Consider the following 18,703-nt stretch of genomic DNA (forward strand, 5'->3'; position numbering starts at 1 on the left):
GAAGTGTTTCCCTGCTGCCGGAGGAGGCTCCTTTGATCCGGGCTGGGTGGGAAGGGGACGGGACGGAGAGAGGTACCACCCAAGCTCAGGCCTGGCTGGACCCACGCTCGCCGGCCTCCTTTCTGGACTGCCCACGGCAGCAATCTGGGGAAGTCTCCCAGGGAGGCTCATGGAGAGACAGGGCAGGCCTGATCAGCAGGACCTCTCAGACCAGGTTCAAGAGGCCGGGGAACAAAGGTAGAGTTAAGAGCGAAAAAGGCACGCAAGGCCAGAGAAGCACCCCAGCCCCTTACCCAGAAACAAAAGGGCCAATTCGCCACCCCCTTTCCCTGCACCCCACCAACAAAACTCAGGACACTTCTTCGAGGCAGGGTGCGATGTTTACTAAATAAAAGCCTTTTGTTTTAAGGAGTTTTCAGAAAGGAGGTGGGGGTGATGGTAAAGGAAGACGGAGATCCTCCTCCAGGCCCCCCGGGGCTGTTCCCTGGGGGCCCAGCCACTCCTCCTCCCCTGGAAGCTCCTCCTATAGGAGGCCCGGACCCCTGCGGTGGAGGAGGGGCCCGGATCACAGGCCAGATCACAGGCACAAAGCTGCTAGCAAGCTGGGCATTTTTTAAATTGGTCAGTTTAACAACTGGTTAATCTGCTAAATTAACCAAACAGATAGAATGGTTTGCTCTTTGTAGCTAGAGCTACAAGACCAACAGCAAATCTTCACCACCCCCCCACCCCTTTCCCAAGGCTGCAAGACAACCATTTTCTTTGTTTGTGATTTGTTTTGTTTTTCGGGTAGCTGGAAATGAACTTGGGATCTCAAATGCTATCCTAGCACATTTCCTCTCTAAGGACTTGCTGATGTGAAGGATCCTCTCTCTCTCTCTCTTTTTCTTTTTTTTTTTTTTTAACAGATGAGCTACAACAGAATCAGAACACCAGAGTATCACTTTGTACCCTTCAGCGATGGGACCCAGGTTCCCAGGTTGGAACCTGAGAGCCTCGGAAGCAGAAGAACAAAACTCAGCAGGTCAGCCAAGAGCGGTTAGCAGCTCCGGCTAAAGGGAGATCTACCTGGCACCAAAACGCGTGTATGTTCCAGAATGCCAGAGGTCACTGACCAAGCAATTCTGGAATCTCTTGAGAATTAAAAGGCTTGCCTCCAAAATCAGAAATAGAAGGGAAACCTACGTCCATCTCATCCCTACTGTGTGCCAGGGCCTGTACCACCAAGTGTGGGCCCATCCATCTACACAACAGTGGTGAAAGGCAGCAACTCTATTAACCACAGCAGCGATGACTATTACCACCTACGTGGTCTCTCGCACAGCATTACCCAGTATACACCTCCCAGCAGGCACACGGGTCTGGAATGTGACGGCACCCCTGCAAGCCAGGGCCTGCAACTGCCCGCGACCTTCCAGAAGCGCCAGCTGGTAGAGATGGAGGACTCCGCTCAAATCGTGGGGATTGAGGCAGTGTTCTGGACTTCTAGATTACACAGCCTGACCATAACTCTAAGAACTTTAGGATGTACACAAACCTCTGAATGGGCCACTGAAAACGGTAACCGTGTTCTGTAACAACAACAAATTTTTTAAAAGAGGGAGAAAATCTGGCAATCTTGAATGCTGAGGTGCAAAAGGTCTCTCGGTGCGTAGTTATTGATCCGCTCACTCCTTATGCAGAAAGAGCAAAGGCTCCTCCACCCTCCGATTCTAACAGGGCTGCGCCTAAACCCACCCAGACAGTTATCTCGTCTGCCAAGTCCACTGCCCGGCGTTCACCCCACTCCAAGGCACGTGTGTGTAACACCTCATAGCCCCTAGGACATACGGGAACACAAAGTCAGCTCTCCTACTTACCAGCTCTGCAGTTCTGAGCGGATCTTACTTTGTACCTCAGTTTCTCTACTTGTCAAATGCCTCCCATCCCTTGACGCTCCCCCCACCCCCAAAACCAACCATATTCATCCTGCCTGCCGCTGAGCCATGTTAATAGGATCAAATATCAGTGTGAGTGAAAGCATTTTGTCAACTGCCATGGTGGGTACACTTGGGATTACACAGCAGGCTCTCCCAAAGCACACCCAGCCACTTCTCCCAGCTAGAAGCCGCCCTTCAGTTGTTCCTGCTTCTGTGCAAAGGAAAATGTGTTCCTCGCCAAAGCACTAGTCCCTCGAGTACTTGAGGACTAACCAGGTAAGCTCCTGCCTCCTTTTACTCAGATAAAAACCCTTCTTTTTGGGGGCACCTGGGTGGCTCAGTTGGTTAAGCATCTGTCTTGGGCTCAAGTCATGGTCCCCAGGTTCTGAGACTGAGCCTCGCATCGGGCTCCCTGCTCAGTGGGGAATCTACTTCTCCTCTCCCTCTGTCCCTCCCACTGTTCCTGCACTCTAGCTCTCTTTCTCTCTCTCTCAAATGAATAAATGAAATCTTTTTAAAAAAACCACACAAACTTTTTTTTCCCCCTCATAAGAATTCTCTCCCAAACCTTTCTAGAATCTACTCCATTCCCCCTTGCACCCAAAGAATTAAACCCTAATACCCACATCACCAGTTGATCGAGTCTAAACACATCTGTGCCCACGCAATAGAGACTTCAGAACAAAATACGGCCCTTAAAGTCCTCTTCCCAAAACCAAGGGTGAGGAAGAGGGCCTGTAAGGTGTGAGAAACACAGCTGGAGGTTATGTCTGGCAATACTGGGTCAGCCCCCAAAGGTCCCCACATTAAAGGTCTTCCAAGGTCCTGAGTCCTCAAGTTGAGGCCTGAGTGGCAGGTGGGACTTGTCCAATGTCACATGAGCAGTCTGGGGCAAATGTGGGAGCAGGACCCATGTTTCCCTCCCAGTGCCTCCTGAGGAGGGAGATACACTTCCAGGGTACCCAGAACTACAGCCCAAGACCCATCTTTGCTACTGAAGAGATTCTACGATTCCTGCAGGATTTCCTCTAAAACAAAGCCTACGCACTTAACGTTGGAGGTTCCAGTGTGTCCAGGGAGAGAGGCAAGCCTGGTACTTCTTCTTAGAGATGTGGAATAAACTCTGAGCAGCCCCTCTTCCCTGAAGACTCAGCCAGCCTTCCGTATTAATTATTATATAAGGCGTTAGGGGCGCCTGGGTGGCTCGGTTAAGCGACTGCCTTTGGCTAAGGTCATGATCCTGGAGTCCCGCATCGGGCTCCCTGCTCAGCAGGGAGTCTGCTTCTCCCTCTGACCCTCCCCCCCTCATGCTCTATCTCATTCTCTCTCAAATAAATAAAATCTTTTTAAAAAATTATTATATAAGGCGTTAGAAGCCTGCAAGTGCAAGGCAATAAAATCCTCCGGTGGGGGGAGGAGCCCAGAAACAGACCAAGATCCCAGCAGCTACAGACATATACTGTGGAGCCGGTACAGCACTGGGGCCCCAGCCTCCCAGGCTTCTCCTACAGTATGGGATGAGCAGCAGTGTCCCAGCGCCCCCCCCCCCCCACCGCCCAAGGAGGCAGGCGAATAGTAGAGAAAATGGCTCATCTAAAACAGATTAGAGGTCACCAAAATCATCTTGGCCCATCAGCTGAGAAGCAAAGAGCCACTCATTCCAACGGGATAGCCACATATGATTGTATAGGTTGTGCACTGCTCAAGATGCCCAGCCAAGGTGTTAATACTGAAATACTGCCCTGGGTCCTGAGGCAGGGTTGCATTCACTGGGAGGAAGGGCACCTATTTCTAATGCGCACAAAGGCACTCTATGAGCTAGCTGCTGGGACACCTCAGTCATCCTCCAAACAGACCATCATTCTCTTCACTGCCTCACCAACGGCACCCCAGAAGGGGCAAAAAGGAGCCAGTGTATCTCCAGGGGGAGAGGCAGTGCATGTTAGTGCCCGCTCTGGCCTCCTTAACCACCCACAGTGAGAGCCATCCATCCCTGAGCACACCACACCTCGGGAACCTCCCTATGGCATTGACAGAAGTTCACACAAGCTACTCAGAGTGACTGGGGGAAACCTCACAGCCATCCCGTGATCACAGAAGCCCCTCCCTGGGTGCACGAAGCACAGCTCACTACCCACTCCCTAGAAGAACATCGGCACGCCCAGGGAGACGGCGGCTCTGAACCAGCAGTGACCACTCTGGGAGAATCTGCTAGGAGGACAGAGGGAGAAGAGTTCCCACCAGGAAATGCAAAGTGCTTGTGCCCACCTTTCTGGGCCGCTGTTGGAATACTGAGACCCATTTAGAACACTGGCACTCTCAAATAAGGAAACCATTTCTAAAGCAGCAGGTCCAAAGCAACTCTGTCGAGCCCATGCAAACCATTCTAGAGACAGAGGACTGGAAAGAAAGGCTGACACCCTAAAAGGAGACAAAGGGCCAGGGCAGTCTTTGGGAAGAGACATGAGGGCTGGCAGGAGGGGCTGCACCCCTGGGTCAACCATCTCCAGGGGGAATGCTCCCTCGACTTCCTGGAGGTGGGCAAGGGAGCAATCAGCAGCACTTGTACTTTGCAGAGGAGGAAACTAAGGCTCGAAAGGTTAATTAACCAGCTCAGGGTCATGGGGCTAGGCAGCAATTGAGCCAGGACCAGAATACAGAAAAGCAGGTGTCACAGGACCACAGATGTTGCTTCTCCTCCTTTATCATGCACGGATGTGTGTGACGTTAGACAAGAACCAGCCAAGTTTTCAGACTCCTCGTCCAATGCCTTTATGTCATTCTGATCAGTCACCGCAGCCTACATCTACTAGCAATTCAATTCTCTCTCTTCTCTGAAGCCTTTCCCCTCCCCATTTGCTCCTGCGTCATGGACTTACTGTCCTACACGTTCTAGAATGGTCTTCTATTTAGCATTTTACCAAGTGGTGTCTTTCACTACACTTGTGATTCCCATCTCTCCATGGTGTCTCCTTCCTGCCTCCTGCCCCAACTTAGACACTTCACCCACAGAAGACACTCAAAGACACTTGGAACTGACCCCATTCTAAGCCCCTCAACATCAATCTTTCTCATCACTACACCTCCACTTTAACTGATGAACCCCTTACGGCAACCCAGGGGTTCTCAAACCTGAATGTCGGTAAGAATCTCCTGGGAAGCAATTTTGTTTTATTTTACTTCTCCTGGGAAGCAATTTTAAAACGCAGTTTTCTTCTGAGATTGAACTGGGACTGGACTGACTATTCAAAAACTGCGACAGAATCTAACAAATAAGCAAGTAAAATACCTTTTCTGCCTCCTTCCCCCATGATTCTGATGGGCAGGTCTGCAGTCAGGCCCAGACGGCTCAAATTTTAAATAGGTCCTCTGGTTACCTGCCTTTCCACCGTATTACCTGATGGTCTCTGGACCACAAATCTACATCTTCCTGACACGTGACTCACCGTCCCTACCCCATGACTCAGGGCCTAGTTTTCAGAAATTAAAGACACCCCCCCCCCCCCGCAACCCAGCCAATGCATATCCTTGCTCATCAGGCAGGAACTCAGGATGGGCAGGACACCCAGTAGGTTGTGTCCCACTCACCCTGTGTCTCCCTTCCCCGGAGCTTGGTGACCCCAACCCCAGCTCCAAGAGGGGCAAGGCGCCTGCGTGTGTCCGCCCTTCCAACAAAGCTTCCTCCCTGGCCCACTGCTGCTTGTGCAGCATTACCAGGAGGGAAATGGCCTAAACGCAGAGAAGAGGATGGAAAAAGTGACATACTGCAGAGGGCTTCCTCAAACCACGGATTAGCTGTAACAGCTCCTGGGCCAGCTCCACAAAGCGCCAGGGGGCTCGGCAGGGCCCAGTGTGCACTCCGTGCTGAGCTCGGAGAACCCCAAGACAGGACTCTCACCCAGCCGCCACGGCAGAACTGCCCCACGTCAGGGACAAGAGGACCAGGCGATGGGGGGACCAGGGGGGCAGAGCAGGAACCCAGGAGAGAGGCAAGGCCAGCGCGGGCGCCAGCAAGCGTGGCCCCGAGCCTGTAACCCCACCACGTGGCTCCGCCAAGGGCGGCGCCAGGAGCACAGCCGCCGAGAAGCATGCTACTGAGGTTAGGGCCAGCAGAGAGGCTGGGGGGTACAGACCAAGGGCACCGAGGCCTGTTCTGTCAGGAGAACACCCAAGACTGAATCCCTGGCCCCAAACCGCTCTTGGCTCAAATATTAGAGTCTGAACCGGCCAACATCCATCCCAGATGAGTCTCACGGAAGCTCCACTGGCTTAAACACAAACTCACACAAAGCCCCGCACTCCAAAATACGAAGTCCTCCGAAGATTTAACAGCGCCACAGCCCCAAAGCCCAGCAGAGACGCTGTTGCGTCCCTTTAGGAATCAAATGTATTCCTGAAAGGTCACCCGCCCACCAAATTTCTGCCTCACAAATCCAATTTCTCCACTGCCTTTCGTTATAAAATGAGCATACGCTCCTCGAGGAAAAGCTGAGGCTCCAAGAGGAAGTGAACACCACATGTAACACTGCATACCTTCCAGAGTCCCACGTTTAATGGACAAGTTTCCTGACAAAATCTAAATCAAATTCAACCCAAAGTGAATTTTTTTTTTTTTTTGGTGAGGCAATTTTTACCTGCAGACATCAAACCAAAGAGTGTTCACAGGAATTAAAAGTTATTTAAGGTAAATCTTCAAATACTGTGCAAGATCTAGGGCCCCTAATTTGAAAGCTCTGCACCTCAAGTTTCTCTATAAGACCAGGACTTGGGGCGCGCCTGGGTGGCTCAGGCCATGATCTCCTGGGAGTCCTGGGATGGAGCCCTACATCGGCTTCCTGCTCAGTGGGCAATCTGCTTCTCTCTCCCTCTCTCTCGCTCTCTCTCTCTCTCCCCACTGCTCGTGTTCTCTTTCTCTCAAATTAAAAAAAAAAAGGGAGACCAGGACTTCTGGAACTATGGGGTGCAGTCACCTGGGTAGCGTATTCAATGCAGATTGGGTTTCTGATTTGTGCTCCCAGGCGATGTTGATGCCACGCTTATTGTGAGTGGCCCCTACATAGTTCACCATTTTTGAAGTGTGGCCCTTCGAGGCAGGTCAGCTTCATAGGTACAGGTGGTTGCCCACGCCCAGAACTCTTAGAGAAAGCCAGAAGCCCTGCCACATCAAACTCTGAAAACCACCACAAAGAACAGGCAGCCCAGAAACAGGGAAGGTCTGGTCCCTTGATTCCATCACGGTAGAAGAGGCACAAGGAGGAACAACAGGCAGCCCCAACCCAGAGAAGCTGGGTGGGACACAAAAGACCCCCAACAGCTAGGAGGCAAAGGGGATGTTTACCCTTGCCCGTGATTACTCTGCCCTGTACCCAAAAGGTTCATTCACCTTTTTAATAAATCTAGAGAAGGACCCATTATAAGTGATCCCATAATGAATTCTACAAGGGGGAAGCGCTTTAGGTAAAACTCAAAATGCGGCAAAAATATGGAAGTGTCGTAAGAATGACAGAGTCCAAAAGTTCTACAGGCCTCTTTCTGGCAGGAGAACAGGGATAGCTTTGGGGAGGAAGTGGGGCTGGGCAAGAGAGAGATGGGCCAGGCAACACATACCAAGGACTGGCCTGAGAAAAAGGGCTGAGAAACCACGCCTGTTTCAGGGGACGGTAAATTGCCTCATTGCGTAGCAATGGAAGGCTCCAGTAGGTGAAAAACGTTTCTTGTTGGGGGTGACTGTGAGGCTGGAAAAGTATGTGGGAAGCATACCCCAGGAGAGGGAAGAACGAGAAATGGGCCCTTTATAGACTTCATTACATTTAATCCTCCCCACAACTCCAGGAAGTAAGTCCCTTTACAGAGGAGGCAAACTGGAAGGTCACGAAACTTGCCCAGGGCCACGGGGCCTGTCAAAGTTTGAGTTGCTGTTTTGCCAAATACTTCGTCTCCTCTGCCTGAGCTCTCTCCACCACTCAGCCCTTCTCTGAACGCCAGGAGTGTGACTAGATCCTTCAGCAAGCGATGTAGAGAGATCACCCTTGCCCTCCCTCGTCCCAACGACTGAGGAAACCCATCACTGATAAAAGCAACTCCTAGGCCTCAATGACAGGCTGCAGAGCCTCAAGGAATCTGCAGGACAGCCTAACTCTTAATGTGACAACTCAATCTCCCCAAAGACACAAGAGCCTGAAAGGAAGGGGGGGGGACAGGAATGGGTAGTGACCACAACTGACCACACAAAACAGCTGGGGCTAAGAATCCCAGATTTCCAATGTCAAGTCCTCTCCTCCCCTTCCACCGTATTTATCAAGACAGGAATCTCAAAAGTTTGGAATGCTACTCAACCATTTACAGAATTACCCAAACTTCAAAATGGTCCAATCCACAAACCAAGCTAGCCTAGGTCCCTCACTCTGGCCTTATTAACAGCAGGGTCTCACTTAAACTCCAGTTAGTGACACAGTTAAACAATGAGATGGAAAAATTCTACTGTAATCTATAAAAAAAATCTTGCCCCCTGAAGTCATGCCGTCCTGGGGTGGGTTGAGTCCTGGATTTCACTAGAAGACAGCAGGCGCCTCGGCCCCGGCTGAAACTGTTTACAGCACATGGACAGGTTCCACACCAAGGCACATTTGGTGAAACTGATTTAAGGCTCTCATTAAAATGTTCCTTTGTTGAGCACAAGACATCTCCCCCACCCCCAGAGGAGATTGCAGACCTCCAGTCCCAAGCCCTCAGCCTGCCCTAACTTTCCCCCACAGGACCTCCCCCCTCCACTAAACACTCGTCATCAGATTAACATCAGTTAACATCAGAGTCCTCTTCTCACGGAAGGAATTTAGGAATTTAGTATTTGTTGAACGAACAAGGGACCCGGTCTCCACCAGAATCGCCCCTTGACTCCAGAACTCTAAACATCAGCAGTGAAGACAGCCAGATCAGGTGACCCACACAACCCAAACCCAAACAGCCACCAACCTAGGAAGCCTATGAGCTGGGGCTGCTCGTCCATATGGTTGGGCCCCCGATCCTGGCTGCACAAAAAAAACTTCCATACTTCCTCTGGGAGCAGATGTGCGTTCTGCCATGAGCAATAACCACCCTACACATCACAAGGAACACAGGGCAGCTCCAGAAACACCTCCTACGAATCCCGGGAGCTTGTTCTTACCTCTCCGTCTTGAGTTACAATTACCTCTCCTTTTAAACTAGGGCTGGGGGAGATGTTAAGTCCATCACCACTAAAACCCCTCACCAGCTGGCAAGCCAGGGAGACGTCAGAAAAGGCAATTCTCTACCCCCACCCGCCCTATGGCCACTCTTCCAAGAAAAAGGAAAGTGATTAAGCTAGGACCAGGTGTCCTGGGCAGAGTTCCCCCCAGAAAGGGCTGCTGCCAGGATCATCACCAAAGACTGCCTGTGTTGTGGGTTTCTTTGGGGGGGAGGGTTCCAGTCAGGCCGTTTGTGGTGTGCAGGTAGCTTGGTGCTTTCCTGTAAAGCACTTCAACACCTCAGTGGTGACTCTCAGGTATGATCAAGCCAGGAAATAAAGGCGGGGGGGGGGGCGCGGGGAAGCGGGGGTCGGGTCCTGTCTGCCCTGTATATACAAGCCACACCCTCATCAAAACGCTGAGGCCCTCCAAGAAAGGGCAGAATGAACTCTTTTTGCCTTTCTGCCCGCAGAACGAGAGATTTTTCTTTCCTCGGTGCTGAGAGACAGGATGGAAATCCAGGAAGGAGAAGAACAAACCCCGTCCGCACCTTTGCAAGCCGGCCATGCCCGATTTTGGCAGCGGCCTTCACACATTAGTCACCACGACAGCCTCGGACTCTCGGCTCCCCAGATCCGACCCGGCTGGGGGTGGGCTCGGGGCTCGGGCCCAGGACCTGGAGGAGATGGGACGGCCCCTATTTCTGCCCTTCTCCCGCCCGCACCAGCAGGGCCATCAGGGGTCCCAGCCTGGCCCGGGAACTTGGAGGAGGGAAGCCGGGAGCGTCTGGCCGGCGTAGGTAACAAAGCTCCGCGCTCTGCGCCGCGCAGGTCGGTCCCGCATCCGGCCCCAGGCCGGCCCCCCTCACCTAGGCTGAGACTGCTGGGGGGACTCCGTCTCCCTCGCCGCCAGCCACCTCACCGCGCCCCCCTAAGTGGGGAGGGAGCGGTTTCCCTCCCGAAAAGAAACTCCCCACCGGGGCCCGGGAGCCAGCAACTCCCGGCAGTTCCAGAACAAACTCTCCGCTCAGGCCGGGAAAACTCTGCGGCGGCTTGGAAACGGGTCCTCGCGGGCGAAGGAAGAGGGGCCCGAGCGAGTCCGCGGGGGCTTCGCCACCTCCGGCGCCGGGACCTCGCGCCCGCCTCTCCACCACTCCAGGGTGTCTTGCCCGGCCCAGCCGCCCAAAGCTACCTCCCGGGTGCCCCCTCTTGCCCGCGGGGCCCCCGCGCTTCCCGAGCCCCGTTCCCGCAGCTCGCCGCGACTCACCGCCCAGCAGCGGCAACAACAGGACGCTGAGCAGGGGCAGCCGGCGGAGACTGCTCGGGGTTCCCGGCGCAGCTGCCATAGCGGCAGGCTCGGGAAGAGGAGCCGGCCGGCGCACGGCGGGCGTTCAAACTGCGCTCCGCGGCGGGCCCGGGAGGTCGAGCGCACCGGAGCGCGGGCGCTGCTGCAGCAGCCGCAGCCGGAGCCCGAGCCCGAGGCGTCCCGAGCCGGAGCCGCGCGCCCCTGGTACCTCCGAGCCCTCGCGCGGCGCCGCTGCTGTTGGTGTCGCCGCCGCCGCCAGGCCCCGCCCCGCGATGCCCCCTCCCCGCCGGCAGCCGCGCGGCGCCCCGCCCCTTCGACGCCCCCTCCCCGTCGTGGCGGGGAGGAGCTCGCAGTAGGGGGAGGGGTCTGGAGATGGCTAGGGGACAGAGGGAGGGAGGCCCTGGGGAGTGCGGGGGACCTGAGCGAGGTAGGGGAGCATAGGCTGTGCCTACCGCCCATTCTGCAGGGACGCGGGGAACCAAAGTGACTTTTGTGGCCCCTGGAGAGGATGTTCATTCAGTTCTGGGCCTTCCTGGGGGCTCTGACAACAGTTCCCCCCCAAATTCTCTGGGTAGGAAGGGGAAAGGCTCTGGCTCTCTTCTCCAACGACCTAAAATCCTGAGAGAGACCTAGAACAGAAGGGTGTCCTTGATGTCCCCAAGCAAGGTAAGCTGGAGATACTGTGGAACCCCAGGAGAGATACAGCCTGGAGAAGTGAGGGACCAGTGCATGGCTGGGGTCTGGTTTGGCTCTGGACCAATCTGAACCCAAAGGTAGAAACACACTGGGCTCTGAATGCCTGGCTGAAGGCTGTTAAACTGACAAATTTATCCCAAGTCCATCTCCAGGCAGTCTGGGCTGCAGGGCATGGCCAAGTCTCCAGCTGTGGGGAGGCGCAGCGCAGCCCTTGTTCCAGGCACCCCCCCACTCCCAGCGCCACCACCCCCACATTCTTTCTTTGTTGTGAAAGCAGCAAGGGGTGTAGGAGGCGGGTCAGAAGGAGTCAAGCCTTAGAAGATGGGCCCCAGCTGCTGCTCAGGCCTCCAGGATATGCTGAGAGGGGATGGATAGTGAGTGCCTCATCCCCCTCTGGCTCAGGAGGGCCCCCCAGGCCTGCTTAGACCTCCCTTCCCCCAAACAGCTGGGAGGAGGAGGGGCAGCCACAGAGGGCCTCACAGGCCGGGAGCAGTGGCGCCAGGACTCCAGGGTCCTGCCACATGGCCACCACATGTCCCTGACAACCCAGTCCATAGCACCTTCTTCTTGGGTTGTGGGCCTCCTCCCCCATCCCCCAGATGCCTTCCTGCAGGCCCTGCTGCAGAGGATACAAACAGGGGAAGGAAGAGAGGAGAGATCCAAGAATCAACACTTCTCGTGTTGCCCCATCCATCACTGCCCCTTGCCCTTCTGTGAAGGGCCCCAACACAACCCTTGCTCCCTATCCTCTTCGGTCAGGACTCAAGTGGCGTAACGGTTACCTGATTCTTTATTTAAGAAAAGTGAAATACACGGACCTGAAGTGAGGCAGCAGAGGGAACAAGAGAGGCCAGAGCGAGGCAGCTTGGCTGGCCAGCCCCAAAACCTCTGACCGAAAAGCCAGCAGCAGGCTCCATCTCCGAGATGCATGTCTGCTCTTTAAGCATCTTGGGGGCCTCAGAGCTAGCCACTCTAGAGGACTATGGGGAGAGGATGTCCTGAGGGTCCTTCCTGAGGGGGATTCCTGAGGAGGGAGCCAAGACCCTAAGGGCAGCAGCAATCTTCTGGTTAACTGTTCTCCCTTCCCTGTCCCACCTTGGGGTTGGAAGAGCCAGGAGCAATAGGGAATGCTGAGAGGGCTGTGGGGGGGGGGGACCCAGCAGACCTGGGGGGTGGGTTGAATGTCAGCTGCTTGAAGAGAGGTCCGTAGTGCTGGCACTGAGGCCCCGGGAGACCTGAAACAGACAACACCATGTCATCAGCCCAGGGACCTCGGCCTCCCAAAGACTATCCCCTGGAGTCTACCCATTACATGGCTGCAGTCTATCTCGAGAGCTAAGATGGAGCCTGTAACTTCAATCCCAAGCTCTGGGGCTCTGTGCTGTTGTAGCCTTTGCTAGGATGTTCAAGAAGGCCACGATCTGGGGGAGAGAATGCTCGGAAGAGCCGTATGAGTATCAGCCTATATTCTGAATGTGTTGATACAAATGGTCAGTTAACATGTTGTTATTGTTTTCTCAAATGTAGATGATTTAATACTTTTTTTTCTTTTTCCCTTCTCATCTGCCACTGAGTCCCCAAGATGAAGACTATGGTGGCTGCAGGAGAAAGAGCAGGTGATATCCCCAAATCATTCTTGAATTACTCATAATTCCAAAGTACCAGTTTAGAGAACATCAATTCCTGTTCCCTTCCTGATTAATTTATTCGCTACCATCTCTGGCCCCAAACTGTCCCGTAGTGGTCACCACCCCCAACAAGGTGTCTGCTTGATTCTCGTCTACCCAACTCCAGTTGCCCTGCTGGAGTCTTCGACCCACAGGACTCTCTCCTCTTCCCTAACTCCTGCAGCACAGGTCCCCTGGCTCCCCTTTCTTGCTCACCCACCAATATGCTCCTGAGCACTGCTCTCACCTGGAGAGGCGCTGCACTGGGTTGATTCAGATAGTTTAAGGAGGCTGCCCGCTTCATGTTGCTGCTACAATGCAAAAAGAAAGAACTGAGGCCCCTTCTCTTCCCTATTAGAGGCCCTACAGTATGGGCCTCTTGGGCACCGCCGCACGCATCAGATCACGGCCTACTCACCGTCTGACACCCCCCCACATGCGCACACATGCACACTCTCTTATCTTCAGCAGTAACTGGCATCTCCTCAGGCACCTTTCCCGACCTCTGGGGCACCCATTTTTCCCAAACTCTTTCGCCATGGCCATCCCATTGACCTCCATGTTTCTCTCCAAGACACTTCTCCAGAGATGGGGGGCCAAGAGCAGTTGGAGGCAAGGGCTTACTGGTCTGCTTTGCCATATCTCAGTCTCACTATGTACCTGGAGGGCCGAGGCTCAGTTCCCTGGAGCTTCCTCACCAGGAGTTCGCTGCTTCTACGAAGCACATCCCGGATCTTGCCTAGAGAACCGCTCCTCTGCAGGGTCCCACTGCCATCCTGGCAGAGAGGGATAGGGAACAGAACCTAAGGGGAGCCCATGCAGACTGCCTTCTGAGTCTACTGCTGCCATTTATCCTGCATACCATCCTGCCTCCCCCAAAGGCCTAGTGATTGAAAACCCAGGGATGCCTGGGTGGCTCAGTTGGTTAAGCATCTGCTTTTGGCTCAGCTCATGATCTCAGGGTCCTGGGATCAAGTCCCGCATTGGGCTCCTTGCTCGGCAGGAAGCCTGCTTCTCCCTCTGCCTGCCACTCCCCCTGCTCGTGCCCTCTCTCTGACAAATAAATAAATAAAATCTTTTAAAAAAAGAAAAAGAAAACAAGAACCCTATCAGTAGATGACTTGCAGATCCCCCAGAGAGGGCTGGGCAAACTGAACTGCAGTGTGGACAACATGCCCTAATGTCCTACGTGGGCAGGCCCAGAGCCTCTCACCACCACCAGCAGGAGGGAGCCGGAGAGATCAAGGGGCAATAATGAGACTCACCCCCGACCATTCCACGGCCACAGAAGCATCTTCACCTCCCTCGTACTTCACACTGCCCCCAGGGCCCTCCTGAGAGGTCCTTCCACTGTCACCTTCCCCAAGCAGCTCGACCACCTTGGTTTGACTGATAGGGTCAGTGCCCTGGAAGGAAAAGGTAGGTGCTGGGAATCTGCACTCCTTAGCTCCTCAGGCTGGGGCTTTCAAACTTTTTTTCACCATCAGCCCCAACAGGGGAGACATTTTTCCTTGTGATGTCCTAGTACACACATACTGGAAAGTACTCGCCTCTTCTCTTTGCGATGCATTCCTATTTACAAATAGATATAAATTTTCACTATGGTCCACATTGAATTGATTTCAAGACCCACTAATGAGTCATGACCCACAATTTGAGAGAGTGACTTCAGGCTCCCCTCAACCTCAATCCCCTCACCTGTACCACCCATGGCCCTCCTCAGTAAATTCGTCAAATTGTCAAAGGACATCGCTTTCCTTCTGATAGTCCCATTTAGTGATGTGAACCTTGAAGTTGGAGTCCTGACCATAAAGGGCAATGGGGGGGGGGGGGGGTAAGAACACACTTAAAACCAACCACAACCACAAAAGAGTCTCACCTCCCTTTCCTGGCTTTCTCCTCGGCCTCTCCTCTTATTCTTCTGAGACTCTAAAGAAGCCTTTGTGGTCCCCCATCCCCAGGACCTACCTTCCGGACCTCCTTCCCCTCCGGACCACTGACCTGTTTCTGGGAGCGAAGGGCACACTCTTCCAGGGTCTCAGCTGCCTCCAGCTTTCCTTGGCGCCTGTACAGAGCTCCTAGGTTTCTCAGAGTGGTGTTCACTGTGGGGCTGTGGGAAGGAGTGAGGATGGGTTCAGGAAAGAAACAGGAGAGAGAGGGAGCAGAGCCAAGGGAAGGCCAAAGGGAAGAAAGGAAAAGGTCCCAGAGGCCAGGCTCAGGGTTTGGATGGAGGGCGTGGGAGGCCAACCCAGCTTCTCACCAGCAGCTCACCTGCTCACTTTGCAGGCCTTGTACCAGCCTCCATACTCAGTGTAGGGCGTGCCGCCCTCTCGGTGCCGGCTCTGCAGAACATAGTGGAGGGGAAGCCGGAGATGAGAGCACAGAGATGGCTGGGGGCTAGGGTGTGGGCTGGGCTGGGGAAGGCACTGGGCATCTGGGACTGGTGGTCAGGTGGGAAAGAGGTAAGGAGCTGTGCTCATGCAAGGAGTAAGGCCAGAGGCCCTGGTAGCCTCAGGCTCCCCAGGCTGGGCCCCACACTCACTTTGCTCATTTCCTCCCGCTCCTCTGCATGCATCCAGATGGGCTTGTGGTCATCTAGGTGTGATACACAGGATGGGGTGAAGGTTAGAGACCTGAGCTAGACAGTATGGTGGGGAGCCAAGAGCCGAGGCCCATGGGGCTGAACTAAAGTGGTCTGACTCTGCCTGGGAAGCACTAGGGTCTAACCCCCTACCTTTGGTCTGCATTTTTTTTTTTAAATAGGCTCCACAGGTGGAGCCCAATGCAGGGCTTGAATTCATGACCCTGAGACCAAGACCTGAGCCAAGATCAAGAGTCTGATGCTCCACCAACTGAGCCACCCAGGCACCCCTGGTCTGCATTTCTTTACCATCCTGCAGCTCCCTCCCCAGGCCCACCCCACTCACCATCCACAGACCCAAACTCCTGCACATGTGCACGTGTCAGGATCTCCTTGTAGAGCGTCTCAGCCTCAGCATATTTGCCCTGTTTCAGGTAACAGGAAGCCTGTAGGCAGAAAGGCAAAACCACAGGATGGAGACAAGGTCTCAGCAGGGCTCAGGGATTTCCACTTCTTGGTCTCCTTATAACCTTCCCCAGAGATCCTCCTCATACTGCCTTTTCTAGCGGCAGGGTCAAGGGTGTTCACTCTACTCCCAGGAGGCTACGGGTCTTCGCCTTCCCACTGGAATGAGGCAGATCCCTCAGCCCCAAAGGCAGCCCCAGATGCACAAAGGTGACAAGGTTAGTGTACTACAGTAGGGTGCTTTCCCTTCCCCTCCCTCCACTGACTTCTTCCCTTCCTCCCTTACCAGGTTGTTCTTGGTCCGGGCTACATTAGGGTTGTCTGGCCCCAGCTGCCCCTCATAGATGGCCAGGGCCCGCCTGTAATAGCGTTCCACGGCCTCATACTTGCCCTGGTTTTGGCACAACAGGGCCAGGTTGTTCAGCTGCTTTGCCACATCTGGGTGGTCAGTGCCCAGGACCTAGAAGGAGTAAAGGAGTGATGGATGGCTATGATTGTGTGTGTACAACCATATGCGCACATACCCATGTGGGAGCAGGGGAAGGGAGTGACAGGAGAGGCAACAAGGCAGAGAAAGGTGGGTAAGGAAAAACATGAGGGAGGAGGGTAGGCTGGAAGAGAGATGGTGGAGGAAGGGCCACAGCATCCGGGAAGAATGAGAGAACACAGGCACCTTTTCTCGAATCTCCAGTGCTCGCTGGCACAGTGGCTCGGCCTCCTTGTACTTGCCCCTTTTGCCATAGAGCACAGCCAGGTTGTTGAGTGTGGCAGCCACCTGGGAAGACAGGCCTGTCCCCTCAGCATGGGTGCCTGGAGGTTCTCCCCCTGCACAAAAGGGCCCCACACTGCATGACTCCCAAGAGAAGAGGACTCAGCCAGCCTGAGGACGGCAGAGGTGGGGGGGGGAGCTGCTGACCTGGAGGTTCCGAGGTTCTCTCTGGGGGTGGGATCGCCCTCTAGGGGGATTTGTAGATATTTCTGGAAGTGGGGTTTGGTGTGGTTTTTGGTTGCCATGAAGACTAGGGGCACTATCACCTTCGGGAAGGTAAGGATGGTATAGATGTTCTGCACGTGCGGGACAGCTCTGTTAACTCTGGAGTGTCCGGCCAGACATTAGAGCAGTGTAAGCCTCGATGCTTAGTGGGGTATCGGGGGGGGTTGTTTTCTCAGCTACATCATCCCTGCCTATCACATGTTGTAACATAAGGAATTATTTTCATAAAGTCGGCTCATTTGCAAAAAAAATCTTTTTTCTCATTTTCTCCACTGTGACAATCTATCACTTCTCTTACTTTCATCATATACGAATAAATCTGGCCTGTCGTTACTGAGTCTGACATGGGTTTTTAATCTTGTGTCCACCAATACTTCTGCTCTGTCATTTTTAAATTTTTTTAGTAATCTCTATGCCCAACGTGGGGTGTAGCGTAGACCCCGAGATCAAGAGTCACAGGCTCTTCTGACTGAGTCAGCCAGGCACCCCTGCTCTGTCATTTTTTTTTAATACTTGCATACAATGTCTTACTGATCTCACTTTTTCTAAATCTAAAATTGTAGATCACATTATATTTTAAGTTATCTGCTATATTATGTCTTCTACTGTAGTTGTACTTAATAAAACAACGCATCATGTTTTCATTTCATTGTAACATATCCTACATATTATTTTATTGTAAGTTACTTTCCTCATTTTTGTATGAATAAGGTATCACTCAACATTTTTTGGAATTGTATGTGTAAGTCAGTTACAGCATCTATGAATTATGCTTCAGAAAAATACTAATTATAAGAAAGAATCATTGTGTCTCAGAGAGTTGAGAACCACTGGGCTTAGCAGACAGGGCCTGGTAAAAAGGAGCCCTCACACCTCCTCCCTGAACACCCCTAGTGAGTGGGCTGAGGGCAGTGGATAAATGAACAGGAGAAGCCAAAAGAGCAGGAGGCAAGGAGGGCGAGGAGTACTGACAGCAGGGTGGTCCCGGCCCAGGGTGCTCTCCCGGATGCTGAGGGCATCATTCAGCAGGTGGGCAGCTTCCTTATACTTATTCTGGTCCCTGGAAGAGGAGAGAAGTGACAAGGGGTTACCCTGAATTTGGTCCGCAGGGCATCTCTTTCCCTCCTTCCCTTCCGTATGAATGAGGTACATTTAGGGATTGGGGCCTTAGAGAGGAGACAGGAAGCCCGGCGGCGAGCAGTGAGAGTTCACCAACACGCCTGTACATGGATGCAGAACACTGCCATGCCAAGAGGAGACCAGTTATAGGATGTAAGAGATGGAAACAGAGAGAGAAAGAGACCCTCCCAAAGGAGGGAATGGAGAAGCGAAGAGCCTGAGAGATGAGCGGCTCTGAGGTCGAGGTCAAGGACTCAGGTATGGAAAGAACGAGGGTGCTGGTGCAGGAAAAAGCCCCTAGTGGGGTCACTTGGGAGGCCCAGCAGGGAGAAGAGGTACCCTCTGGAGAGGAGGAATGGGAGCCAAAGGTGGATCAAGATGGGAACCCGGAGGCAGAGTTGGGAGATGAAGAGGCCAGTCCTCACCGATACACCAAAGCCAGGATGTTGAGCATGGTCGCGACATCAGGGTGGCCGCGGCCAGAAGTGCGCTCCAAGTCCTCCAGTGCCTGCTTGCAGAGCGGTACAGCCACCTCATAGCGACCCTGGGCAGCGTACTGGATCACCAAGTTGTGCAGTGTCCGCAGCCTCGCTGGGATCTCGTATCCGCTGTGCTGGGTGCCCTGGCCACGGGACACTGACCGTCCCAGAAAATGAACAGGAGACGTCCTCAGGGCACTCTCCCTCTCCCCTTTGCTGTCTGCCCTTCTCACCCCCGCCCTGCATCTCATTCTGTGCCTGTGCCCACCCTCC

The 18,703-nt window shown here is 53.7% G+C and overlaps 2 protein-coding genes across 5 annotated transcripts in view; both read right to left on the bottom strand.

Moving 5' to 3' along the window:
* PTK7 (protein tyrosine kinase 7 (inactive)) overlaps positions 1–10,615 on the bottom strand; it is a 59,331-nt gene extending 48,716 nt beyond the window's left edge. The window contains exon 1 of the mRNA XM_028097650.1: positions 10,391–10,615. Within this exon, the coding sequence (XP_027953451.1) occupies positions 10,391–10,469 (79 nt within the window). The 5' untranslated portion in view covers positions 10,470–10,615. The remainder of the gene's footprint in view (positions 1–10,390) is intronic.
* KLC4 (kinesin light chain 4) overlaps positions 1–18,703 on the bottom strand; it is a 50,221-nt gene that overhangs the window by 26,182 nt on the left and 5,336 nt on the right. For 3 of the 4 annotated variants that reach the window (XM_028097651.2, XM_028097653.2, XM_028097654.2), the window contains exons 5-16: positions 18,377–18,587; positions 17,805–17,892; positions 16,512–16,613; positions 16,125–16,298; positions 15,720–15,819; positions 15,335–15,387; positions 15,064–15,134; positions 14,794–14,902; positions 14,058–14,198; positions 13,453–13,568; positions 13,040–13,103; positions 11,898–12,360 (exon numbers count right to left, since the gene is read on the bottom strand). In XM_028097651.2, the coding sequence (XP_027953452.1) occupies positions 12,310–12,360; positions 13,040–13,103; positions 13,453–13,568; positions 14,058–14,198; positions 14,794–14,902; positions 15,064–15,134; positions 15,335–15,387; positions 15,720–15,819; positions 16,125–16,298; positions 16,512–16,613; positions 17,805–17,892; positions 18,377–18,587 (1,280 nt within the window). In that variant the 3' untranslated portion in view covers positions 11,898–12,309. Of the gene's footprint in view, positions 1–11,897; positions 12,361–13,039; positions 13,104–13,452; positions 13,569–14,057; positions 14,199–14,793; positions 14,903–15,063; positions 15,135–15,334; positions 15,388–15,719; positions 15,820–16,124; positions 16,299–16,511; positions 16,614–17,804; positions 17,893–18,376; positions 18,588–18,703 lie in introns of those variants that run through there. The other variant, XM_028097652.2, reaches the window with a different exon arrangement.

The sequence above is a fragment of the Eumetopias jubatus genome, unplaced genomic scaffold (genome assembly GCF_037043125.1).
Source record: "Eumetopias jubatus isolate StellerSeaLion01/CBP00866 unplaced genomic scaffold, mEumJub1_p1.0 scaffold_6, whole genome shotgun sequence".
NCBI lineage: Eukaryota > Metazoa > Chordata > Mammalia > Carnivora > Otariidae > Eumetopias > Eumetopias jubatus.